At 41.1% G+C, this 27,981-nt stretch overlaps 1 protein-coding gene across 2 annotated transcripts in view; it reads left to right on the forward strand.

The window, feature by feature from the left end:
* The window catches only part of LOC135876128 (SAM and SH3 domain-containing protein 1-like), an 873,117-nt gene that overhangs the window by 678,491 nt on the left and 166,645 nt on the right, over window positions 1–27,981 (forward strand). The window contains exon 1 of one of the 2 annotated variants that reach the window (XM_065401313.1): window positions 21,314–21,409. The exons of the other annotated variant lie outside the window; for it this stretch is intronic. Within the exon in view, the coding sequence (XP_065257385.1) occupies window positions 21,314–21,409 (96 nt within the window). Of the gene's footprint in view, window positions 1–21,313; window positions 21,410–27,981 lie in introns of those variants that run through there. 2 annotated transcript variants of the gene reach the window in all.

Here is a 27,981-nt window from a genome sequence, read left to right on the forward strand (position 1 = left end):
TAAATGTACATAAAATCAACATGCATCAATTAGGAGTGTGAGAGGGCCTCTTCCTCACTGCCACATCATTGATAGGAGGCCACATCATTCCCCAAGCATTCAAAAATCAAATCATGAGTCAGACCCCTGAGAATCATGAGATTTAAAAAAAAATAGACCTATGGGTTTCTTTTTATTCGCTTTCTGGTATTTGGGGTCACATTTTCAAGCTTTTCTTTGCTATCGCAGGGTTAAAATCTTACCTTTTTTCTTGAAATCTGAGATTTTTATGTAATCCCATGATTTTAGGAGCTGGGGCTTTAAGAAAAACATCAAATATTGCTAGACTCATGATGAAATCATGAAAGTTGGGAAGGAAGTGGGAAAATACACTGTTGCCATATTTTTCCTGACAATTAGTATCCTCTCTTACCTCTGAGTACAGTCCCCTGCCTTTCCCATTTGTCCCCTGGTACCATCTCCTGTCCCCTGAGCATTGCCTTCTGTCTTTTGTCTTCTGGCTTGGATCTCTGGACCTGGGTCTTGTGCCCTGTATCTGTGTGCCTGCTCCTTGGCCCTGTGGCCTTGAGCTCTATTATCTAATACTACATAGCAGAGTCCACCACTTGTGGGAGAGTTAAGCAGTGGTTCTCGGGTAGTCTGGGTCCCCCTGTGGGACTGCAAGCAGATTTCAGAAGGTCTGCCAAGCATGGCTGGTGTTAGATTCGCTAGGAGCCAGGGCAGAAAGCCAAAGCCTCGCCGCACCGGACTGCAACCCGGGGCCTCACACCCCACCACCCAGGGCTAAAGCCGAAGCCACCTAATGCCGGCTCTGGCTTTTATATGCAGAAAATCAGTTGTTGTGGCACAGCTGGGCCATGGAGTTTTTATAGAATGTGGGGATGGCGGGGCTCAAAAAGAAAAAGGTTGAGAACCCCTAGAGTAGAGGGTATTTGAGAGCCATTCGGCCTGAGGAAAAGGACACACTCACTCCTACTCTTCCCATTTCTCATATACTTTATTCATCTGACGTAGTAGTGCAAGTGGTGGTTTGGAGCTGATGCCACCACTGCCTGTGCTCCTTAATGCTTACTCTGATAGGACCTGTCCCTGGTTCCCCTGGAAAAATGTTGCAATATTGCAGAAATCATGAAAACATTACTAGAGTTGGCACTCTTGGAAAATTACTTCTTTCCTTCTCTTCTTGTATTCAATTATAAGTGACCCATTTTTGCTCAAACTTGAAAAAAATAAAAAAAATAAAAAGCATCCTAGAAAATTGTAGCCCCAAAAGTGGAAGTTTCAGCAATACATGAATGACTCAAAGCGACATACAGATTGGGCATGCATCTTTTTCCATCACAGTCATTTTATCTACTGAGCTGTATGGTGGTTTTCTTTGATAGACTATTTTATTTTTTAAGCTGCTTCCAAACTGAAACGATTTGAAAGATTTTCCTTAAGACTCTATGTAGGTATGTACCTTAGGCCCTAATCCTTCAAACATTTACATAGTACACATACATAACTTCACAGGGAAGTCAGTGGAAGTGCTCATGTTTGTAAAATTACTAAATTTCTGCAGGATTAGGCTCTAGATAAGACTTAAAAAGGACAAGAATTTAGCTGTAAAATTCTGCCTTATCAGCTGTGTTCATAATCAGCAGGACTTGGGTTCATCCAAGTTGGAGGGAAAATGGGAAGAGGCTGGGCTGGGCTATCCAACTGTGAGATTTAATTTGGGGGTGGCAAGGGAAGGAGGGTTAGGTACCGGGATGGGGGATGGGCACTGTTTGGCAGTCAGTTAACCATTGCATTCTGGATGCTGCCCTTCAGTGTGAGGTTTTTGGTGTTAATTTGATAGTTAGCAAGCTGCAGTGGAAATGACACATGTCTAGCACAAAAGGAAAGAGATGTTTGTGAAAGGAAAGGCCAGAAGCTGGGCAACTGCAGCTGGGAAGCTCTGTCTTTCTTTGAAATTAATGCGGGGGAGGCCAGCAAAGCCTTTGAATCGTTTTTGTATTTCTTTATATATTGTTGATATAAACCTTTTTTGTATTGTATGAAGTGACTATCCCAGCATTTCTTGGGTACGGGGCTCTCTTTGGAGTGGGACAGTACTTGACTAGGAGCTGACTCCCTTCATTTGGAATGTGAAGTGGGGTTCATTTTACTAAGAACTGCTGGTCCTTGAAGTTGATACAGAAAGGAGTGGTACCTGTGCTTTGGAGGATAGCCTCGGACTGTAAAGAAGAAATGACTTCTTTATACTGTCCTGGCTGAGAGAGCTGTTATTGCATTGTAGTCACATGGTAAGTCAGCTCACTCCATTCTTTTTATTGTTCTGTATTTCAGTACATTAAAATAACCAAATTTGGATGTCATTGATGCATTTCATGACATGCATAGGATTAATTGCAGCTGAATTTAATAGTTAAATTATTACAGCATGTTTGTGTTAAACTGTAATTTTGCCTTAAAATGTATAGGCATAATTTCCTGGGTAAATGCTTGTGCGTGGTTTACTACACACTGTCTCGTTTCTTAAAAAAAAATCCCTCATGTTTGTTCGGTTTCTTTTTTTCAAATAACATCGGTACTTATAAGATGTTAATGTTAGATCATTTTGTTTTAAATTACTTTATTTTTGGGGAAAAGGTTTTATAAATATAATGATGAGTTGTACTAAGCCAAAAACAAACAAACAAAAAAGAAAAACTTCAAAGCAGCAGGATGTGGGGAAAGGTTAGTGGCTTTTTTCAGCTCTACTTTAAATATGTTAGAGGCTTCCACTCTTGCATAGTGCCATTTAAGTTCACAGTAGTTCTAACTTGCTGTAGTTTCAAATTATGTGAAAATATCTATTTCTCAGTGTGTGTTTTTAGCCAAAAGAAACTGTCCAAGATGTGGAATGTTGCCCTATATAAATATATAAGGCGACATTCCACAGCTTGAACAGTTTGTTGGCTAAAAAACACTGCATAATAGGTATAAGGGAGGGGTGAGTGGGTGTGTGTGTGTGTGAGAGAGAGAGAGAGATTCATTCTATCTATCTATCTTGACTAGATCTAATTTCAAAAGTTGTTTTTCAGAATATCCACTACAAAAGAAATAAACTGGAGAAGATTCAATGCAGTGATTGAAAATATTAGTACTATGTGGGGATGGCACAAGAAATAAAATCTCAGTTAAGATTATTTTATAACAGAAAATCACAAAGCCTTTGAGTCTGAGCCTATGATCTGCCAAATGGATGAGGGTGTGTGTGTGTGTAGCTCAGTTCAGAGAACTCAGTCAAGATGTAAGGGGAAAAATTGCTTGGGGTATACAAGGCCTGTTTCCAGTGATGCATGGATGTTAGTTACACACTGAGCTTTAATATCCCAGAGGAGAGTGAGACATGGGCATGAAGGGAGGTGTCAAAGAAAGTCTTTTTAGGAAAAGAAAATTGAAAAAGATACAGAAGGAGTGGAATATTTTATATATTCAAAAAGAACAAGGAGTACTTGTGGCACCTTTGAGACTAACAAATTTATTTGAGCATAAGCTTTCGTGGGCTAAAACCCACTTCATCGGATGCACGCAGTGGAAAATGCATCCGATGAAGTGGGTTTTAGCCCACGAAAGCTTATGCTCAAATAAATTTGTTAGTCTCGAAGGTGCCACAAGTACTCCTCGTTCTTTTTGCTGATACAGACTAACACAGCTACCACTCTGAAACCCGTCTATATATTCAGTTAACCTTACGTGTACATGTGTGCAAACACACATCCCCCAGGCTCATGCATTGGATCCAACTATGAGGAGAAATGTTTCCCCATTTGATTTTTATTGTAGGCAACTGTCATTACATTTTCTGTCTCCATCACTGCCTCTGTAGCTATGAGCTATAACTTTAATGCACACACTGTTTAGTTATATGTCTGGTTTGAAAAACAGTTGGTGAGTTTGCAGGACGCTACTGGGTCAAATTTGCCTCCAAGTTTAGGATTTGTAAAAGGAAGTTTAAGATGATAGAAATGTTTAAGTTTTGTTATAAAAATTCCAGTACAGCCAGTGGTTTGAGGCAATTAAACAGGCCACTACAAGTATTTGTAACCCAGTGCCACCTACCTTCTGAGGCAGTGCTAGCTGTTTCCAGGACTCCCCAGCAGAATGGGTATTGAGTGCTTTGCACTATTTGGACCCCATCAGGCAGGGGTGTATTTTGTGCTAGGGGGGCCCTGTGCCAGGTTTCAGCTAGTGGGACTCAGGAGCTGAATCTGACTCATGACTTTAGTTGAACAGGACAGTAGATTCTTAAATCCAGGGAACATCGCTCCACTGCAGTTTACTCTGTAAGTTCACTTGGACTGTCCAAGATTGAATTCCAAATAAAACCTCAAAAAACAAACAGGCAAAAATTATTCAAGGTAAAAAGTGGCCCATGATACTGTCATTGAAGACTTTTCAGTAGAGATAACAAAACGTCTAAAAACCACTTAAGAGCCACGACATGGTATTTGTCTCTTTTGTTTTTAATGTAATGGACAGGGCCGGCTCCAGGCACCAGGCAACCAAGCTGGTGCTTGGGGCGGCACCTGGAGGGGGGCGGCGCGGCGCTCAGGCCGCCGGGGAGAGCGGGGCCACAGCCGGGCTCGCCGCCCTCCCCCCTGCGCTCTGGCCGCCGGGGGGAGAGCCGAGCCCCAGCCGGGGCTCGCCGCCCTCTCGCCGCCCTGCCCCCGGCGCTCTGGCCGCCGGGGGGGGGGGTGGAAAGAGCCGAGCCCCCGCCGGGGCTCGCCGCCCTCCTCCCAGGGCTCCGGCCGCCCTCCCCTCCGGCGCCCTCCCCCCGGCGCCCTGCCCCCGCCGCCGGGGGGAGAGCGGAGCCCCCGCCGGAGCTCGCCACCCTCGCCCCGGGGCTCCGGCCGCCCTCCCCCCGGCGGGAGAGCGGAGCCCCCTCCGGGGCTCGCCGCCCCCCCCCCCCCGGCTCCTGGGGCGGCAAAAAAGCCAGAGCCGGCCCTGGTAATGGAAATGTATCTCCTGTACATTCCATTAAGAGAGCCATCCTTAACATGAAGGAAGGGCTATATACCTCAGGGCTAGAATCGCTACAGTGGTGCAGCTGTACTGTCATTGCTACTGCAGAGTCTCTGTGCCGATGGGAGAGAGCTCTCCCATTGGCATAATTACTCCACCTCCCTGAGCAGCGGTCCACACCAGCGTTTATATCAGCGTAACTTATGTCACTCAGGGGGGTGACTTTTCCACACCTCTGAGTGACTTAAGTTATAGCGAAATAAGTGCTAGTGTGTACAAGCTCTCAGTCACAACTGTCTACATTAAAGGAGAACAGTAATGGTTAAGAGAAACTGGGTTTGTACTCTTCTGCTTCTTTATAAAGTGTGAAAGGTTCTTTATTCCATTCCTTCACTTTTATCATTCATATTTTCTACTATAAATGGATAGCATTGCCAACCGCACATGCTCAAAAATCAATGAGTCTTTAGGGTATGCTTGGGTCACATTTTCAAGCTTTTCTCAACAATTGTAAAGGCTAGAAATTTTTTTTAATGAAAACTGAGGTCCTCGTATATTCATATGACTCCAGGAGCTAGGACTTTAAGAAGAGTGACAGTTATTGTAAGAGTCATAATAAAATCTGAAAAGTTGGTCCCATTAGAGTAACAGGGCTAACTTAGTGATGACGGTTGCTATTATGGGGGGAACACACACACATGAGATTTTTACTCTCAGTCCCTAGGGCTCTCAGGGACCATGTCCTCCTTTTGAGGCAACACATTCAGCCCTTAGGTGGAGGAGTTTATCTATACTCAGCAAATACCTCTCTGACTAAGGAGTGGCACTGATGGACCAAAACAGGAGTCCCCATTCAATGGAAAGGCTAGTGACTGTGGCAGTGCAATGGAAGGAAATCACAGAGAAAGGAGGCTACTCCAGGACTCTTCTGACAGGGGTGTAGATTAGCTCTGAGGTGAAATGGAGAAATGGCAATAAAAGTAAGATACCAATTAATCCCTTTGAATGAAAGATAGTGGAGAAGATTGCTGTGGAGAGACAGGCATTCATGTCTCCTCTGAATCTTGGCAAAAGAGCCCATCATAGAAGGGAGCAAAAGAGGTCTCACTATTCATCGTTCTCTGTCCTGAAACATAATATGATATTGAATCTGACACTACATGGCTTTTGGCCTCCTCTGCTTGTTATGTCACAGTTCCCCAAGGCTTCTAAACTTTGACAGTGTGCCCAGTGGGGACAGGTGACAGAAGTAGGAATTGGATTTCCTCAGCAGCCTGCACACATGCTTCTCTTTGGGGGGGGAGGGAGGGGGAAGAGAGGGAACTTCCTGATAAGATGGTTTGTTTTTTTTAGGGGCGGGGGAAAAGAGCATGTACAAAGTGCGCATGTCTTTTTTTGTGACCTTCCTCTTCCTTTGACTAACTTAGAAAAAGTACCTGGAGACGGGCCAGCCAGCCAAAGTGCAGCATGTTGAGAAGCCAAGAAAGGTGTTTTTTTTGTGACTTTGGCAAGCAAAGCTGTTGTGGATTTTCAAAAGATGTTACAAAATCAGCTCCACCTAATCGATTCACAAGACTACTTTAATCTCTGCTTTTAAAAATAAATTGCTGCCTGACATTTTGGCCTCTGTACCCACTGTACATTTCAAAACAAATGCACATTCTGGAAGATTTGTCATGTAAAAGTTCAAAGCCAATCTTGCTGATTACACATGACAAATATTAGTATTAGAGATTAAAGTGTGTGTTTATTTGTTTTATGAGGAGCATGAGGTAATATTTTTCCATTTAATTTAAATCCCATTATACTGCCATACAAACAGCCATTTATAATGTATTGTTTCTTGTTAAAGTAAAACAGCCAGTGCTGGTTCTGCTCCTTCAACATTCAGAAATAGTTACACAGGAATCAATAAACCAACTGGATCTCCATTAAAATCTAGCAGATCCCAGTGTGACTGATGAGCAAGTGAGTGTCAGAAATCTAGGGTAATAGTGGATTAGTGTGTAGGCCCTGCCACAAAGGCAGAACATCTGGCCCATGAAAGAGCTGACCTGACTTTGTTAAGGAGGGAGGGTGGGAAGCAATTGCAAATGGATCTCAATAGTTAGTACAGTCTGCTGAGTGAGAGGCTAGAGTTGTGAAATCATTTAGAGGATTTTGATCCCTTGACTCATCAAGGAACTGTCCTGTTAAAGATGAGTGCCATTTCCTCCTGAATGTCAGAGATGCCACGGGATAAAGGAAGGGGCTGCAAGACTGTAACTTAAATAAACAAAACTATTGGGGAAAATAAGGCTTAGCTAAGGAGTAGGTTTTTACTCAGCCTTGAGTAAATCCTGGAAATGTAAGATCCTGGGTCCAGAGGCTCCCAGAAAGTCTCATTTTATTGAAACTACTCTTGCAACTTTTCTTCATTCTATTGCTTCTTTCTCATTCCTTGGAGAATATATGTTCCATTGATCCAGACTAAGTTCCTTAGAATCAAGGAAGCAGAAGACTCTAAAACTTTGGTTGTTTAACACATTATGACAATGCTACTATAATAAGCACTATGTAAAAGCTAGGTATTTTCATCTCAGTACTGACTGTTGAGATGCACCAGGCTAACTAACTTTGCCACACACTTGTAAAAGTAACATCTGGGAGTTCTATTATCCTACTGTTGCACACAGGCAATTCTCACAGACGTCAGGGTGCTGCTCACCTGGGATTTAATTCTGCTGCCGCTGAACTTAATGTCAAGACTTCAATAGGAGAAAGGTCAGACCCACACATCGGTGGCCTAGGCAGCCCATGAATAAGTTCTTTATCTTTTGCTTGTTGGAGCACTGGTTTGTCACCATAACCCAACAGGTGTATGAACCCAGTAGGAAGATTTTCTTGGGTCTAGAGATGGTGAGTTCATATTGTTCAGTCCATGGAATAGTACTATGTTAGAAAGTGAAAGCTAGGGGTAGAATTTTCAAAAGTACTCAACATTGTCCTAACTCTGCTCACTCCGTTATCTTAAATAGAGCAGGTAAGTCAATACTGAGTTCTTCTGAAAATCCTGCATTCACTGCACCCTCAATCCTGGCATATGGTATATAGGGAGTGCAGAAGAGTTAGGATAGACTCAGAGATGAGACGATAACCTGGCATGAAATCTAAACACTGTGAATCTGACAAGTCTAGTTTAGCTCCTTGGGGAGGTGAGAGATTCCTTGGTTGTTCTTTATTAGAATTGTGCCTGCTGTTGGCTTTCATCGGCAACCACATTTAAACTCCCTCGGGTTCTTTACAACTCATTATATTCTATACTTGCAGACCCTGATCCTGCAAAGACTCACGCATGTGTTTAACTTTAGGCACTGTGAACATCCCGTCATTTCTAGATTTCCAAGAAAATTGTGAGTAAACAGAAATTCCCCTTTTCACTCAACATGTTGCTCTGACTTGCATTGTTCACCGAAGTCAGAATTCATTCAGTATTTGTGAAACCACCATTCAGTGTAACTGAAAGGATTAAAATGTCTTAAATATTGAATGATCATTGGCATGACGGATAAGTCAGGCAGGAGGAGCAAATTGCACAGTAGGGAGAGAACTTCCATTTACCCATAATTGTATAGGAAGGGTAATTGTCAACAATGACAGGGTAGTGATTTTCTTTTTAAGACAAGTCAATTTTATGAAAAATTAAAAGATGGTCATTGTGTGGGATATGTGGAAACTAATTTTAATTTCCCCCCCAAAAAGCTGGGAGGATTGTTTTATATCCAGACCAACTATTATTTTCCATTTTGGTGCACATAAGACCAGTTAGATACACATGACATTTTAAACAAAATACCCTGTGAAGTTTTCTGGAGAGTGGAATTGTCTCTTTAAAGTGAGCCCTATCTTTGTTAACGAAACAGGGAGGCCTGGTCTACACTGGGGGGGAGGGAGGGGGCTCGATCTAAGATACGCAACTTCAGCTACGAGAATAGCGTAGCTGAAGTCGACGTATCTTAGATCGACTTACCTCTGAAAGTCAGAAGTTAAACTTGGTCCCTTTCTGATACCGTTAGTGTTGATCTTTGAGCCTGATCCTTTTCCAGATTAAGTCAGTGGGAGATTTCCCATTGCAATTATTTTTCGAGCTGGTTTCAGCCCACAGAGTGCTAAGCAGTGAAGTGAAGTACTTGAAGTTTGACTGGCCAATTTCAGTGCTCTTTACAGATCTGTATTTAACATAAATTTTATCTGACGCTGGGAAGTTTCTTATTTGGGGCCAGATCCAGCATTCTTGAAGTCAGTGGCAAAACTCACTGATTTTTGCCGTGTAGACTCAGATCTTTAATATGGCAGCAGTCACTGGAGAGGATATTTGAAGTATTTTTTTCTCCCTGACATAACACCATTGTAGAAATATTCCAAAACTTTCCAAAGGGCTTCTGCTGTGGGAAGCACTGATACAAGTGATGCTTTGTTTTGTAGGAATATTCAAACCTGTGGCAAAACTCTTGTTCTTGTTTTCCCCTAACAGGTGCCACAGTCTCTTTGACATTTGCAGAGCAGATGGGATGTCATTTTAATGTTGCATCTAATTGACAAGGCCTTAACATAATGTTCTCCATGTATCCTGCCTAGGAAAGAGTGGGCAAAGGAATCTTGGATCACTTGTATTGCCTCTTCAGCAACATTTTTTTAACAGGCTTACCACTGCATGAAAAAATGAGTGATAACTTTGTAACTGGCTTGTGTGGACATAGTTTGCTACTTTTTAATTTTTTTGACTTCTTGGCCATCTGTTGTAGGCTACTCTTTCATGCATTAATTTATGTATGTGAGTTTATTTATACATACGTACATATGACTGTGGGTTTATTTATACATATGACTCTGTGTGTGTGTTACATAAACACAGACCAATAAGTTAATGCAAGAAGTGTGTTTGTGTGTGTGTTTGTCCCCAAAATAGTGATTTTGAGTGTCTCAAATTTTGGATTCCCAACTAGAGGCATCTTGGTGTCTGACTTCTCGGATATGTTTACACGGGGGGGAGGGGACAGAAAACCTACACACCATCCTGTGGCAGTGAGTCTCGGAGCCCAGGTGAGCTGACTTGGGCACTTGGAGCTTTAAATGTAGATATTCGGGCTCATGCTGGAGCCTGGGTTCCAAGATCCATCCCCCCTCACTGGGTGTCAGAGGCCGGGCTCCAACCCAAGCGTGAACATCTACGCTGTTGTTTTTAGCCCCACAGCACAAGCCCTATGAGCCTGAGTCGGGTAACCTGGGCTCTGAGACTTGCTGACATGGGTTTTTTGTTTTTGTTTTTTTGCTGTGTAGACATACTGACAGAGTGCAGGTGCTCAGCACTTTTTGAAAATCAGGCCCCCAGATTGAGTGCTCAAACACTGATGCACCCGCCATGACTAATCATTTTTGCAAACCTTGGCATAGCTACATGCACACCCACTAACACGGGTGTATGTGTAACTCAGGGAAAGAGTAAGGAAAATCCTTTTTTAAAATAGGTTTCAACATAGTACATTGAACCCTTGTGAATTTCTCCTAAAGGTTGTCTCCTGCTATGCAGCATGTGCTGTGCATGTTCTGGTTTGAATGATTTAAATGAGAAATGAAATGTGCTTCCAAGATTTAAATTACACTAAATCTGTGATTTATCAGGAGATTTTTATGAGCAGCCCATGCAAAGATATTTGTTGTGAGAGGAGAGGTTGTACTTCCCCCAGATGGATTGGGGATCAAACTGAAAGGGGTGAGAGAGCCCCAAATAAATATTTAATATATTTTAATTGAGGTATAAGTGAACTAACAGCAAACCCTTTCCCCTTTGCAGCTGCATTTGCTGGGATCTTCCCCTTACGAAGCATATTGAGTGAGAGATTCTTGGCTTCCTTGTGCATCAGGCTGCCCCTCAGGCAACCGTCATCCACAATCATATCGATTACACACTACCACAGGGGCTCAAACGGCTTGTACAAATATTGTCATTATAAAAACCAGACCTGATGCTGGCTTGTATCTAGCAGAATCACGGTATTAAAAAAGATCTGCATAAAATATTCTAATTCTGTAGATAGAGGCACAGGTACGTAATGCATTTAAACTCCCTCGGGTTCTTTACAACTCATTATATTCTATACTTGCAGACCCTGATCCTGCAAAGACTCACGCATGTGTTTAACTTTAGGCACTGTGAACAGTCCCATTGACACCAATGGACTACTGCTTGTGTGAATATCTATTCATCACTGTAAGTAAGAGGTTTGCAGTCTGTCTCTAACACATGACACAGAACAGTCAAACATGAAAATCCTATTTGGATTCTTTGTGTTAGCGCTCTCTCATGCATCCACTCAAAACAAATTAGCTCCAGTTATTAAAATAATGCCCCTTTACAGCCCATTATAATTGTCTTTGGAAACAGACACTAAAATATTTTAAATACCACTTTTTCCAAACTGCCAGATACATTTGACATTATTAAATAGTAGTGTATGCAGTAGGGAGCATTGGACGGTTAGGTCTCCTTGAAATCCTTGATTGCATTCCCTTCTAGTTACAGGCAAACATGAAAAAACAGCTGGGCAAGTACAGACAAATGAAAGTATCAGCTTAAATTACTTTTGATATATTGAAAGCTGTTTCAAGTAACTACCCAAGGAACCAGCAAAGGTAGTTTCCTAATAGAGGAAGCCTATATCTTTAAGTAAAATATTACCTAGGAAGTGTCATGGAACAAAATTTGGAGGGTGCTTTTAAGAGGTTAATTAAGGTAGGACGTAGCCTAGTTGAGATATCTTAATGAAAGCTTCACTGTTCTTTGTATGCACAAACATTACATATAAATACTGTATATAATACACAATAAAGATTTTATTTTCCATGAGTTTAGACTTGCTATGTAACAAATCCAGACTTTGCCACTCGTGAGTAATATAGGTCACCTAAATGAGAGCCAATAAAACATTTACAGAACGTCACACCATCATGTGCCTTTGTATGCCACCTTTGAACAGAGGCTATTCTAGATCCTTTAAATACTGGTTTTTCTTCCTTCTCATAGCTTCAGGTGGAAATCTGGCTTGCAAACAGGATCCATGGTATGAACAGTCATTGGTACTGTTTTCTATATTCCTTTCCTGTGAAGACAGGTTCCTTAATTATCATTAGTCTAGCTGCACAGATCCTGGGTGAGGGACAGATTATAACAGATTTTTGAAACCATTAAAAATGACCCAAAATAGCTTTTGCATACACAATAATGTCTTAATTTCAATATCCAAAGCTTTGAGACCATATATTTTATTGCTGTGTTCTGAGTTGTACCTTCTTGAACTATCCTAAACAATTCTACTTTGTAGAGTGCTTTGAGATCTGCTGAAAAATGCTATATATGAGCAAAGTATTTATTATTATTGTGTTTTATTTCCCCCTTGGTGTTCACCTTACTGGTAGATGATTATTGCATCCTTTCCAAACCCCCTACTTTTCATTTAGTCAAGCAATACTTACTTATTTCCTTTATTTCATCCTCATAAATCACTTTTCCCCACTTATGTTAAAATGTCACTAAACACTGTGTGTACTAATAACATTTAAAAATCACAGGATCAAATTACTTTTCAATAAGCATATGTTTGCTGCAGAACGCACAGACAACTACGCAGAAACCTGTATGACCATCTTCAAACGGACTTGCCTGATTATTACAACTTTTGCATTGTTTCCTCAGGGAGAGACGGAGACAGCAGCACGATACACCTAATGTTCAGGCACAATGATTTTCTTGCAAAACTTAAGAGAATTGAGCCCAACTTAGCTACCTCACTGTCCTCAAGGGCTGCTGTATCATCATTGATGCAGTTGGTCAGGTTGTGAAGAATAAATCCCTCCCACTCATACCACTGTGATCACAATAATCCTTCAGTTCACAGACTTCCCAAAATATGAATTGAGAGAATAGCTGGGAGACACATTCTGAGTGTCTGCTTATGCCTGTTGTCACTTTGTCTGTCTGTTTCTCTCTCAGATCTTGAAAGTGGATTGGCTGGTGTTTAAAAGTTGCAGTTTATGAGAGAAGGCTTCTCGTCACTTTAATTACAGTTTGACAGGCACCTTTACCTTCCAGCTGAGTTGCCCTAACTCAAAGCAGCTGCTCTTCTAAATTACTCCCCCCTCCAATTCTCTACTTCAAATAGGTTACAGAAATGATACATGTCTGCTACAGCCTCACTAGATTTAGGCTACCAAAATAGCCCTTTCTCCAGTGTTCCAGGTTTGAGTGTGGAGAGGGCAAGACTCTGTCTGGGTTGCCCACTGAAATTTTTAAAGAGGATACATTTCTGGTAGCTCTTTGATGGTATAAGTAGGGTATAGTTAAAAATAAACGTTACATATTGGACTTGGTTCTCCACTGCCTTTCACGTTGTGTTGTCAGAGAGTGTAAAGTGGGTTTTAAAGTGCTAATACTACCACCATTACGAGTGGAGGATTAGGATTTGGTAGCATTTTACACCAATTTATAACACAAGTGGAAATGACTACACAGGATCCAAGGCAATGGAGAGTCGGGCCCAATATTTTTATTATAGCCACAGATGGATCTTCATGATATTTGTCAGTGTGTTGCAAATGCTCATGATCTTATCACAAGTTTTGATGTTTTATTTAAAGCCACAACTCCTGGAGGCCAGTGGTGATGTGAGAATCTCATCTTTCATTAAAAAAAAAAGTTTCTAGCCCTTATTGTTCCAAGGAAAAGCTTGAAAACGTGTCCCAAATGCATCCTAAAGGCTCAGACGCCAAAGAGAGAATCCAACACATATTATTTTAAAAATCTCAGTTAAACCAATTCCATGATTTTTTGGTGCCTGACTGATTTTTGAATGCTTGGGGTTGGGAATGCTGTTACAATACACTCTGGTCTCCTGTGGCATAGCTGCTGCTATCCTCCATAAATTCCATCTTAATTTACTTGTCCAAGCCTGCTGGGTGGTGCTGGGGTCAGCTGGCCGGGGCATATCCTGAAACAGCTGAAGATGCCCCTGGTTTGGTCTGACCAGGCAGCCAGAGGGGCAGCCAGAAAGCTATTAAAGGGATAGTTGGCCTAAGACAGTATACAGCCTTTTTTTAAAGGTGAGAGGGGGAGGAATGGGCTTCTGTCCTCTGAGGGACTGGTAGCCTGGGTGTTTGGGACTCTTTCCTCGCCTCTTCAACTTATCCAGTTGGCAAAGCAATTGGCAGAGAATTACCCTAGCAGGAAGTGACCGTGGAAAAAAGGTCCCATAGGTGGAGAAAGTTACTGTAGGCAAAAGTCTGGTCTGCAGCCAGATACTGAGCTATCAGTTTGTTATGTACTGGAAAGGTTACTGGTTTGCGTACACTGAATTTTAATTTGTTCCCCTAATTCTAACACCAGACATCTGTTTTTGAACCATACTAATGTCTGGATTCATTTTCTGTGGATTCCCCTGATCCCACTGGTGCTGCCGCTGCAGCATTCCCCACATCCCTTGTGGAGCACAGGGTCTGGAGGTGCAGGTCCATGAATCTTCCCTGAATCCATTTTTGACTAAAAGTCAAGTTCTCAGCAGTGTCTGTCCGTGTATCTTTAGAATGACAACGTATTCATTGTTTCGATAGACAATTGAAGATCATTCATTGCATTTTATCTTGTCAGGCTCTGAGCTGTACTGAATTGCTTTGTATGTTGTTCAGGAGAGGATTATGTATCCCTTAAGGACACAGGAAGTGCTCTATTTTTTTTTAAGAGAAATTGTTCAACCCATCCATTTAAAATAAGTTGACATTACTTACAAGTTCACCCATTAGAAGAGCAGAGTGACACTTTTACCAGCAGACTTTATCCAGCTATTTTGTCACAGGCAGCTCAGAGATGTTTCTCTTGTAATGGGTGGGAATTAGATAATTTTTGGTGTAATAAAGTATCTGATTTTCAATGACACTTGTGCAAAGATTTATTTAATACAAATTTTAATCCTGAGAAGAGCCTAGAATTTTTAGGAAGAAGCAGTTTTTTATTCTCTAAAGGGAGGTGCAATAAACATTTTTTAGAGGAGTGGTGATGTTTGTTTAAAAATGTGTGACTCGGTCATGCAAAAGAAGGGTGTGTACCACAGGCTTGTTTCAGGCATAGTGTGGGCAACCATTGTGCAAACTTGCCTCAAGCATCTCCTCCTACATTCCCCCACCTGCTATTGCAGTCCTCAGTACCATTTGCTCCAGCACTGGGCCTCTCTGAAATATAAGGATAGCCAGTTGTGCTGAATTGTCCCAAATAATTGGGCGGTTTTATGATCAGAATTGGGATGAGATCATCAAAGCTCATTTTCACTTGTGACCTACTCAGAAGTTGAACAGAGGAATTAGAATGTGAAAGGCTTCTGCAGTAACCCAAGCCACCACCTAGCAACCATAATAATAAGGGAGGGAGTGTACCTTACTCCTTGGGACACAGGATTGGGAAGTGAGAGACCTGAGTGCTATTCACAGTGCTGCCACTCACTTGCTGAGTAACGTTGGGCAACTCACTTTTCCTTAGTTACCCATCTGTAAAGTTAATTGGGATTCTTAGCTAACCCACAGAGAGCTGCGCTCTGAGAGTTAATTACTGTTTTGAAAAAGGAGAAATAGAAAAGCAAAATATTATTTGTTCTTTATTGAATTTAATTGTTTAAATGCTGTGTAATGGAAGTTCAGACAAACTTAAATATCCAGGTGCTGTGTGAGAGAGGAAATAAACACTAACAAGGTTAGTTGTCCCATAAGACTGGAAAAGTGTGATGCTGGACAAGAAATTCAATGATGTGAGGAAACGAAAGTATGATTATAAGACTGACTTGTGCCCCTCATGCTGGAGATCACCAAGTCAGTATCTGCACTGAAAGAGACTTTTCAGCCCTAATTGTGGGGTGGGGTGGGGGGACTGGACAGGACATGAGACAATTTCTGAATACATCTGCGTGCAGGAAAAGAGGATATGATCCTTTCCTTTCTCCTTATGACTCAACAAGTATCTTTCCAGAAAATCTCACAGTGACTATTACAGCCATGTTTAGATTTCTTTTCCTTCTACGATGAGTCCTACAAAGTGAGGGTCACCGTATTTTGCCTCTCCTAACCAAAGCCTTAGACCCCCAGCCTTGGCAGTGTTTTAAATTGATGGTCGTTATGTAGCACTAATCCTAACTGTTGAAAGATTACTAGAGTAATTTTCAGGGGCATTTCTCTGTCACTTGTTTTTATTCTTTAGTCTGGGGAGATTCAGATAACTGAGAAAATAATGGATATTGTTTAATGTGGAGCTTTCAGCCTTTAATAAAATAAAACAATCTCCATAACTGCTTTCCACTAATTGAATTGTACAACTCGAACCCCTTTTGGTTTGTGTTGAGGGCATTAGTCTGCTGCTCTAGCGATAATCATAAAATTAGCAATAATAGTTGAAGCTGACAGCTAAACCTCTGAAACAGTTAGTGAATTCTGATCTCTACAGCAGTGCATAAGTTTAGCAGAGTATGTGGCCTGAATTAAATATATTTTGAAAGAAAACCAGTATTGTTGGATGGTCTGATTTATAAAATGGGCAAGACCTGATGGAATCATCTAATTGGTGAATGGTGCTTTTGAATCATATGCTTTAAAAATATATATATAATTGTGTGATGTGAAAATAGCTTATCATAATGGGCCTGACTCTCTCCTGCCACTTGTATCTGCATAAATCTGGAGTTACTCCTTTGAAATCAATGGAGTTGTGCCTGTGGAAAATTAGTGAGACACAAATTGGTCCCAATATACTGCCTTGCATTAATTTACACCATCCACTCTGTGCATCTAGGATTCAATCCTGCCTTCAGATATAGGCCTTTTAGGATGCTCAGCAGAGTATACTTTGCACTGGCGGGTAGTATCAGGATCCTGTAACTAAAGCAGTTAGTACGGAGAAACTGCTAAATGATCCTGAAGCCAAAAGTATACTCAATATTGTTTAAATTAAAAAAATTTTAAAATAAAGAAAATTGTTTTGAAATATTTTTGCATATAATTAAACTTTGAATGTTTAATTTTGTGCCTGTTACTACGATTGAGTAAATGGGTGTGAGACCACAGAGAGAAGACAGATACTTCTCTGGTGCAAAAGGAATTTGACCCTTAGCCTTATGACTGAAGGGTTTGTGAATATGCTGTTGCTGAGCACCCAGGTGTATATATGTGTGTTTGAGCATACATGTGAGTTTTTTCCTTACAATAGAGTACTACACCTGGCATGTTATCAAGGCTGACTTCTAGTCAGGTCTGCATTGGGAGTGGTGGGGGATTCTTGTTGATTTGTGAAAAGTCAGTGCTCCTGAAGTTGAACAGTCCTGTCAGTTGCATGTGCGCAACTCCCACTGACATCAGTGGGCGTTGCAGGCACACAGGAAGCTGATGAGATAATTGAGTTCTGGGATCTTGCAGCTATTGGTTGATTATGCAGATGATGGGGTGGGAGGGTCTAGACTACAGTTTTCTTTTTGTTCCAATGCTGGTTAACTATTTAGCATTTACATGTTAGATAACTGGACATCAATTACCCCAAGATACAACATGACAGAAAAACTGTAATCAAGAACCCAAATTGTAGGCAGCTAGACTCGCTGCTGTAGATCTGTGCTTCAGCTTGCCCTAGAACTCCCTACTCTTGATACAACTGATCCCTGTAAAGTGGTGCAAAATTCCACTGGGTCTCACTGCTCAAGGACAATGAGGAGAATTACCACCGGGGTGACTGAGTGTGGGGGAAAGATGCTCTCTGAGATTGGGGAGTGACAGTTTGTCATGCCTTTATCATTGCAGCTCTTGGAACATGGCATCTTTTAGTAAGAATGTCTTGAGATGAAACCATAAATTAATGACAAGCTTATACCGGATGGTGTTGCCAACTCTCACAATATTTGGTATGTTCCTAAAGCTCCAGCTCCTGGAGTCAAGTGATGAATTGAGAAGCTCAGTCTTGTTTTTTAAAAAAAAATTTCTAGGCCTCTTGGTAGTGACGAAATGAGTGTACCCTAAACATTTTTTTTAAAGCTGTATAAAGAAATTCCAAATGCATTATATTTTTACATGAAATGTTTGGGTGCCTGACTACATGATTTTTTGGATGCTTGAGGTTGCATGACTGTGGTATGAAGGTTTAACATACATGCATTTTGGATGGCCCTGTTGGCCTTATTACTCATGACTAACGGAACTACTTGTGTGCTATGCAAGTCCTCTCAAACGAGTGCCAATAAAACCTTTCAGTACTTCACATACATATTTTAGATGTGTGTGTGTATGTGTGCAGGTATATAGGGTCCATATTTACATATAATTTAAAATATCAAATGTAAAGATTTTACCTTCGAGGGCCAGACTATGAAATATCTTTAGGTGCCTAAACACACAGATGGACATCTAGTGAGATTTACAAAAGGGCCTACACACCTAGCTCCCATTGAAATCCCACTTGTCTGCATCTTTAGGCGCCTCTACCTTTCAAAATCTGTCCCCATGTGTTTTGGCCTTGCTGTATTGCTCATGAGTGGGAAAAGTCATGTATGAGATATTTAGGACATCCTAAATGTGTGCCAGTAAAAACTTCACCTCATCATCAATATTGTCTCTCTCTATTTTAGTAGCTTGCTTCTCTTTTGTTACTTTTTTGTGAATCTCTCTCTCTCCCTTTTTCTGTCCTGCTCAGCTGTGCACTCACTCATCTACCATCCTTGGTCTTGGGATTTTTTTCAGGCATTTAATAGCTCAAGGACTAACTAGTTAAAAGACCAATATTGTCAAGAGACAGTGGCCAGAGAAGCCAATATCTTCTTCCCTCACATCCGGGAAAAGGGGAGAGTTGTGGGATTTCTACCAGGGATCTGTTCCTGAAACCAGCCTGTGCTTAGTAGATTTGACGTCCCTGCCCCTCAAAAACGTTATAAATGGAATCCAATGGCTGTGTGGCAGGGAGAAGGAGCATTCTCTGCTTGTGTGCGTGGGTGTGGGTGTGTCATGCTTCTGCTACTTTATCCCCCTCCCAGTGTCAGTTTCTGAGTCCTGCTCTCCCCTGAATTATTCCAGGGTCAATCTTTGCTCCTAGTTTTTCCAAGCAGCAGCAGCATGAAATTGACCTCATTCTTGTCAGTTTCATGGCTGCCCAAAGGGTTCCATCTAACCACTGTGAAAACTGACAAGACTGGTAAATTTTCGTGGTGGTAGCTAGGGAAAAAAGCATAAGCAGCAGCCAAGCTCTGGTGCTGTCTCTGAGCCATTGGGAGGACAACATTCTACTTGGGAACCAGGCTGACATAGTACTGAAGATGCTTGTGCCCCATCTACATTAGAGCTTAAAATGCTGAAAATGCCATTACAGCTACTAAATATGATTACAATTTCACCCCCTACGCACAGGGCTTCAGATTAATGGCAGCTTGAAACAATAGCTTTTTGAGGTGGTGGTTATTAATTTTAAAGCCTAAGGGTCAGGGCTGCCCAGAGGTGGGGGGCAAGTGGGGCAATTTGCCCCAGGCCCCACAGAGAATATAGTATTCAATAGTATTGCAACTTTTTTTATGTAAGGGCCCCCCCGAAATTGCTTTGCCCCAGGCCCCCTGAATCCTCTGGGTGGCCCTGCTAATGGTGACCAATCATATTAAATTTAAACTATATTACTGCTGATCATTTTAGCAGAAATATCCAGCTCTTCTAAATTTGTGGGTGGGGTTTGGAATTGTAGGGTTGCGATTTGCTCTACCCTGAGCAAAATACTATAAATTCTCCCCCACATAACCTGTGTAGAGTCTTCCATCACTCAGACAGCTATTTCTTTAGAAGTACTATCAAAGTCAAATTAATTTGTCATGATTTTATTGACTACACTTTCACAAACAAATGTATTTAAGTGCATGTACAATCAACCACTTCCCCAAAAGAGGGAGCACCATACGTAATTGTTGGTTATTGCAGTTCATCGTCGTATGGGAAAAAACAAAACTAAATAAGAAACATCAGGCAAGGAAATATTTCCATAACCTGGCCCTCAGGGAAGCTCGCCTTATAAAATCTAATCAATGACAGATCGCCCCTTTTGAAAAAGAAAAATAGTGGGGGTCTAATAGTTAACTAAAAATATCTGTTGCTGGAAATGTTTAGCAATAACATAATCCACATGGTAGTGTCCCTATGTTAGCTAAAGGTTGCAATTTTTACAAGTTTTTTACACTTAAAACAAAAGTCACTGTTCCTCTCAAGTCATCAGTTTGCCTAGTCAGATGCCGAATGGAGAAGAGCGCAATAGCAAACCCGACACACACACAACCAACACACCCGCACCGAATAAAACAACCCTCGCGCTCAGCCTCAGGGCGGACCAAGTTTCCAGCGCTTGTTTTTCTGAAACAATAAAGGCGGAGTTAGGCTGGCGTCCCTGGAAAAGGTGGGGATCCCTGGGACGCGAAGTCCTGTGAAGGCTGGGCTAGTGTGAAGACTGCTTTAGGTTCCTTCCTGTATGTGACGGAGAATGTTTTAAGTGAATTGCTTTAGTGACTCGAAACTTGTGCACGCCAGAGGCTGCTCTTTCAACAGGCGATTTGTTCTCTTGCCTGTGGCTCATTTCCATGCAAAGAGCCTGCCATCAGACTACCTTTTGTTGCTAAAAGCTTTCTTTAGCTGGGGGAGTGAGCAGTCATGTGAAGCTGGGAGAGCTCATTTGGAAGAAAGGGGTACTAGAAAGTTATCTAAGCGCTGAAAAGAAACCATAGGCACCTATTCTGCTAGAGGTGCCTGACAAGCTGACTCTCTAAGGGACTCGCTTTTAGATGGATGTTTGTCTGTTTGTTAGAAGGAAGATTTTACAATGAATCCTTTGCTTTTAAGCTTACGAGAGCCCCCGCGGTGAAACTGTGGCGCAGACTTACCTTCTGCTACCCTGTTGCTGCAGCTCTACCCGAAAAGTTTTGGAAGGAATGTCAGCTGTGTACAGCTCCTGGATCCATCAGCTAAGAGAGGACAGACCCTAGGGGAAAGCTCTAATGACTGAGCGGGATCTGGCATCTGACCTGGAGAAGATTCCCCCCCCCCCCTGCCCTTGAAGATTTCTTTTGGGAAGCAGTGATTTGGCTGGTAGCAGAGATCAGATGAGAAGGCATCGTGAAGCTGTTCAGAAGGACTGGGGAAGTGTTTATTGTTGATGTGTGGTGTGTTGAAGAGTCATCCCTTTTGACAGAAAGTTGTTGGGAACCAGTATCAAGCTCTACTGAGGCAGGGAATCCATCTAGTCATGGAGGAGGAACAAGCAGCCTGCCCCGAACCCCAGCCAGACAGCATGATGTCTGATGCGTTCTCCAAACTGTGGACGGATGTAATGGGAATGCTGGTGAGTTGCTGGGGGCTACTAGGCGAAGGGAAGGAAAGGAAAGGGAAACAAGTAAGAAGATGAGAGATCTGAATCGCTGTGCATTGTACTCAAAGCAGCTATTCTGTTGTGCTGTTTATTTTAAAATAATGTGTGCTGCAAAACTAAGAAGGGAAATTTGTGGGATTGCTTGAAAAATGTGGAATAAAATTTTAGTTCGATTTTTCTTGTAAAGTAACCATTTTCTTGTTGAATCATCAGAGATGAGTGAGATTTTTGTCAGGGTTGTGCTCAAGTGGTAAACCCTTACAGATACATTGCACTTTGTACAGTACCTGCTGCAAATTTTATCTGGTAAGTTGAACAGTGTTATCAGTTGTTGATGTTGTTATTATAATATCCGGCTTCACCATCCTGTTTGATTTTTGCCTTAAGAAATTTAGTGGATTAGCTTTTCTTTTTTCTATCCCTGGAAAATTTTCATGCTGAGAGAAACTGTTTCTTGGATGACCATTATCACAATTTTGGAATATAGTTAGCAATAATATGTCTCTTTTCATCTTTAGCAGTTGGCATTTTGTGAATATATTATCCCCAAGAACATAATACTGAGCACCATTTTAAGAGTTGCTTTGCAATTTGCAATTATTTAACACAGATTTTAAGTGTTCCATGTCTAGAAAAATGCCTTTTCAGTTTGGTTGATGAACTTACTGTTTTATATTGGTCTGTATCATATTTGACAATATAAGTAACTGGGACTAGGTTCAACTATTGAAACTTTTTAAAACTCTGTGCATGAGTTTCAGTTCTCACCATGCCAAACTTGGTTTAACTCTGGAGAGCTAGATTTATTTATTTTTTAAATAGATAGAAATTTGCAGTGTGTGGTTGGAACAAAGTTGTGCTTTAAAAATTGCTACTTAGATTGTGCCAAGGAGTAATCTGGATGCCATGTTTTGATTCTTGAAATGTTAATTTTTAATTATTAAAATAAGACAATTGTTTATGAAGTATGCAGTGAGTTAAATATTTTTCTACCATTCTTCTTACATTGCTGTCCTCTCCTCCCTCCCCTGAGGTTCAATTATTCAACAGCTACAGTAGATCAAAATTCTATAGCTACACTGTACATGCTCTGAATTTAATTACTTTAACCACTATTTCTGTACTACTTCTAGAGAGAGGTGGGCTAACAGAGTATGTCATTCGTTCTGTAATTTTCTTTTTAGTCCGGAAGTGGGTTTATGCTCCAATACATCTGTTAGTTTATAAGGTGCCACAGGACACTTTGTCACTTTTTATTATTGTTACTTACACTGCTAGAATAATATTTATTTTAGGTGACAGGTGATAATTACCATAGACAATTGCCACTTAGTAAATACTATAATATTATGTACATGTTCATAGCTGGCAAATTTCTGTAAATATAGGAATCTGGTAATTAATAGTAGAATGTTGAAAGCAAATAACAACAAAGAAGGTTGGTTTTTTTTATCATTCACCATAAGCATCTAGGAATATCATGACAAATTCCTTATGAAAAGTTCTATAGAACTTAATAGGGATAAAACCAATAGGGTTCTAGTCTAAAGCTTTTTAAAGTTTAAGAAAAAGGCTATTATTTGCTATGCTACAGGACTTTTCCATATGAAATACTTTAATTCTAAAGGTGATGTTTAAAAAATACCTCCTTATTTCCTTTCCCCAAAGAAATCCTCATTCAAATGGCAAATCAGTTTAGTAGCACCTGGCTCCATTCACTATTTCTCTGTTAATGACTTTAGTGTATGAATGAAAGCAGAGTCAATTTTGCCAGTTTGTGTAGGGAGTACACAGTTGGTACTTTATGAACAGCTTCTTTCTCTTTCTTTCTGGCAGGTTTCAGTTCTGCATTTACTGAAAGCAAAGGGTTATTGGATGTCTTAGAGAAGGGAGTAGAAGGTGGCCAAACCTACCGTACAGCATGGTGAAGTTTAATAGGGGGAAAGTTATGATTTTCTCCGATCGAATCATTTGGGGCGATATCAAGTTGTGGACAGGTTTGTTCTGGCTGTACATCCTATTTTCCTCCATGGTAAATAGAGCCCTCCTATTTTTTCCTAGGAAAACTAATCTAAAACAAAATGTCCATATTATAAATCCACATGGCTGGAAAGAGATATTTGGTAACTAAGTAGCTGGTGTTTGCATTAGCCACAATAGTTACCCAGCATAACTCTCTTCCTGCTGTAGCTCTGAATATTACAAACAGGTTTGCAAATACTTTAAAATAAGTCCTTGCATTGGGTCTTGAAAATGTACTTACCTGGGGGGGGGGGGGGGGGGGGCGGAGAATTTTCCTGAATGAAGACCTTCAATTTTCTGCAGAACTTAAGATTTTATTTTAAACAGTACATTTCTAGCCCCTATTGTTGCAAAGTAAACATTCTAAATATGAACTGAGCATAAACTGATTCACTGCTGTCCTCCTGAGTCTACAGACTCCAGTGCTTCTGTTGTTGCTCATACCTTTCACAAGTGGAACAGAGTGAATACTGACTGGAGTGTTGTCAGTTGCTTTCTGCTGCTAGGGGAAAGCTCTGAGCTATAGCAGACGCAGGCACTAGACCAATTCACTGGAGAGGAGGACTCCAAAATAGAAATTGGTGTAGTAGTAGAATAGCTAAGCAACTGCTCTTGCAACAGCCTGAAAGCTAAGAAAGGAGTAGAGTAGTGGAGACATCCCCATCACAGCAGCCCCAAGACTAGGGAGAAGTTAAAATGTCAGTGACCCACACGCCCATGCAGCAGCCAGAAGGCATTAGGACAGGAAGGGAACAGAGAGAAGGTGCTCCTCCTTCTTTCCAGCAGCCACAAGCAGTTGGGAGGGTTTTAAATTTATCAGACATTTACTTGATGAAGTCAGTAGGAGAGCCAGATCTGCAAACAGGGTCTAGGGCAATGCCGTAGTCAGAAGTGTCCCTTTTTCAGCAGCTGAATGGGGGTTGGCATCTCACCTGGGCATTACCTAGGAGATAGAGCCCTCATCTCTTGAACTGGTCTTTGACTGTAGGTATAGTCCCCTGGCAATTAGATTGCCATTTAAAATGTCCAAGCTGACTGAGTGGATGTGCATTAGTGTAACTAATGCCGCTAGTTACAACTGGGGTTCAGTTAGAAAAGAGAGTATGGAATTGATACAGATTTTGGGGTAGATCGAAAATATAATGTGGGAAAAGCGAGGGAGAGAGAAAGGTCTCAAGTAGTGAGACGGAGAAGTGAAAGTGACAGTCCCTCCCTCTTCCTTATTGCAGTTACTATAATGATAGTAGCTTTTGTAGCATTAGCACCTTGGAGCAATTTATGATGTTAATGCAATGCACTAGGTAACATAATTATAGTTGAAAGCTTCATGCTTAATTTTAGACATAGTCATGTTGGAGAGCACTGGCTAATTAATAGTTCAAAGTCTCAAATCAGCAATTGATGGTGTGAAATTCATGTGGGATGTTCAGAGAGATTGCAATGAGTGATGTGTCTATACCATGGAAATGCTCTGTGTCGCTGTATGCAGCACCATTTTAGGGAACTGTTCCAAGGTGTATAGTATTTGAATCAAACATACTATATGGTGAGAGCAAACTGAATGAAAGACTGACTTGGTAGTGAAAATCTACCTTGTTGGTCAGATCCTGAATGTGTTTGTCAGTGAGGCCTTTGATCTATGTCAAAGTTAGTGATATTGCACAGGTAAGTGTATAGATTTGATGATTTTATAGCTGTACTTTTAGGGCAGGGCCTAATGGCATTAATATAGTGAAGAAGATAGTATCTTAAAGTAGCATAGTTCTTTGTGTTACAAGTAGGTTTCTTCCCTTAGGGTACTGCTGCTGTAGTGGATATGTGGGGTAAAATCCTGGCCCCACTGATTTCGATGCTGAAACGTCCATCAATTTCAATGGAGCAAGGATTTTATTCAAAGACAATGGCTATGGCTCACTTAGGACTCTTCCTGTTGAAAGGACAAGATCTTAGCAAAGGATACAGAGGTACTTGTATGAGCTACAATGAAACTAGATGACCTTTCAGTTCATTGTTTCAAAGTGTTAGCAAGTTCCTGGTTTCAAGGCTGGCGAATCAATGATAAGTGTTGAGCAAAGAAACTTAATTTCTATCCAGAGCATTTTATAGTTAGTGAACAGTTGCCAACTAAAGAGAACAGTTTATCTGTATTGAGGGGAATAAAATCACCTTATATTTGCATCTGGAACTCTGCCATTTATTTGCATGCATAATCTAGGTTCTTAGTACAATGCTCCATGCAGTTTTCAACAGTTAGGTTTAATTTCTTATCAAAGTAGTAATAAAGATCTTGAAACATAGAAGAGAGAAGCCCGCCAGATAATTCTTTGTATACTATTATTTCTAATTACATTAGTATTATCCAGTGTATTATAAATAAAGGAGTCCAGTGTTGTTAAACTAAAGGTCCTGGGAGTCAGAAGGCCTGGGTGCAAATCCTTAGCTAGTGTAACTTTATCATAGGTCCATCAATGGCAATTTATTCCAGCTGAAGATCTGCTCTCTGGATTCTATTCCTGACTCTGTCACTGGCTTGCCATGACTTTAAACAAGGCATGCAAATTTAGGCTAACATTTCCAAAAAGTCTACTATTTGGAGTGCCTCGATTTTTGGGTGCCCAACTTGAGACACCAAGGCTATGACTTCAACTGGAATTGCAGGTGCCCAGCACTGCTGAAAATAAGACCCCAGGATGTCTCAAGTTCAACATTCAAAAATGGATGAACCCAAAAGTAGAGAACACTTTTGAAAATGAGGTGCTGTAATCTCTAGGCTTGTTTTCCCCATCTGGGGAAACTACTACTTAATTGCCTTTATAAATTGCTGTAAGATCCTTGGATGCAAAGTGTTTTCATTACAGCAGCTACTTTAGAGTGGGTTTTCAAAGCAAATCACAGACCTGACATATCTTTTGAGGTGGGACATATATGGTTTTGCTATCTTGCAGAACGTGACTGTTGGATTAGAATATAATTTTTCATATAAATGAATTAAAATGGACTCTGATAAATGAAAGGGATGGGGTATCTCCCTTTTATGGACACCCAGCCAGCCAGAGAGCTATAAAATCCCTCTAAGTAGCTATTCTCTACTTGCTTTACCTGTAAAGGGTAAAAAAGTTTCCCTGCATAGGTAAAAGGAAGGGAGTGGGCACCTGACCAAAAGAGCCAATGGGAAGGCTAGAACTTTTAAAAATTGGGGGGGGGAAATTCCCCTTTGTCTGTCTCTGGCTGTTCTCCAGAGAGAGAGAGCAGAGCAGCGATGTTGTAAGAAGCTTTGGGCCAGTTATAAAAAATCATCAGATCATACCTAGAAACTACTTATTTAAAACTCCAGATATGTAAGTAGATCAGAAACTGTCTAGGAAGATGTGATTAGGTTTATCTCTTTTTATTTCTTTATGGCTTGTGGACTCCTCTGTGCTAACCCCAAATGCTTTTGTTTTGCTTGTAACCTTTAAGCTGCATCTCAAGACAGTTATTCTTGATGCTTAATCCTTGTAAGGGTTTTTTTTTTTTAAATCTAGCAATAGCCTGAGTTTCCAGGTGTATTTTTTATTTTTTATTTTACCTTTTTAAGAACAGGATTGGATTTTTGTGTCCTAAGAGGTTTGTGCACATGTTGTTTAATTAGCTGGTAGCAACAGCTGATTTCCTTTGTTTTTCTTTCTCAGCTCTTCCCCGGAGGGGGCGTGAAAGGGCTTGAGGGTACCCCACAGGAAGGAATTCCCAAGTGAGCCTTCCTGGGCCCTCAAAGGGGGTTTGCACTTGGGTGGTGGCAGCATCTACCCATCCAAGCTCACGGAAAAGCTGCAACCTTGGGAGTTTAATACAAGCCTGGAGTGGCCAGTATTAATTTTTAGAATCCTTGCAGGCCCCCACCTTCTGCACTCAACGTGCCAAAGTAGGGAATCAGCCTTGACATGGACGGTGACTGATTACAGATTAGCTTTTTTTTTTTTTTTGCCTACCCATCCAGTTTCCTTTCTCGTCTCATAAAAGTTTACCTCCACCAACACTAATCCTTCTCTGAAGAGAGACAGCTCAGAGAGAGAACTTCTGATAAAGACTTTTTCTTGCATGTCAGGTCCCATACGCTGTAGTTTGATGGAGACATCTGTGTTATCTGTGAGATCCTGGAGACTAAAGCTTGATAAGAGGGGTCAGGCCTGGCTCCTGCCAAAGAACTAGCTTTTCAGAATTGCAGAGAAATAAAAGAAGGGAAATTATATAGCTGTGTGTTGAATTGCACAGCTGAAATAGCTGTTTTCAAGAGGTTAGCCACCCAGTTAAGGTTATAAATTCCCATTTTCAAGTTCCTGTCACTTGGCTGTGAAAATGCACCATTATGAGAATTTGCACACATGGTTTCATCTCACTTAATTTTTTCACCATATTTAACACCAACCAATTCAGCTGTCTCTCAATTATACCAAATGCAATGGAAAAAGCAGACTGGCAGAATTTGCCCATTCTGGATGCTGCTTTTGCATTTGTGAATATGAAAAAATGATCTGGTAATTGGT

Source organism: Emys orbicularis, chromosome 3, assembly GCF_028017835.1.
Source record: "Emys orbicularis isolate rEmyOrb1 chromosome 3, rEmyOrb1.hap1, whole genome shotgun sequence".
NCBI classification, from domain to species: domain Eukaryota; kingdom Metazoa; phylum Chordata; order Testudines; family Emydidae; genus Emys; species Emys orbicularis.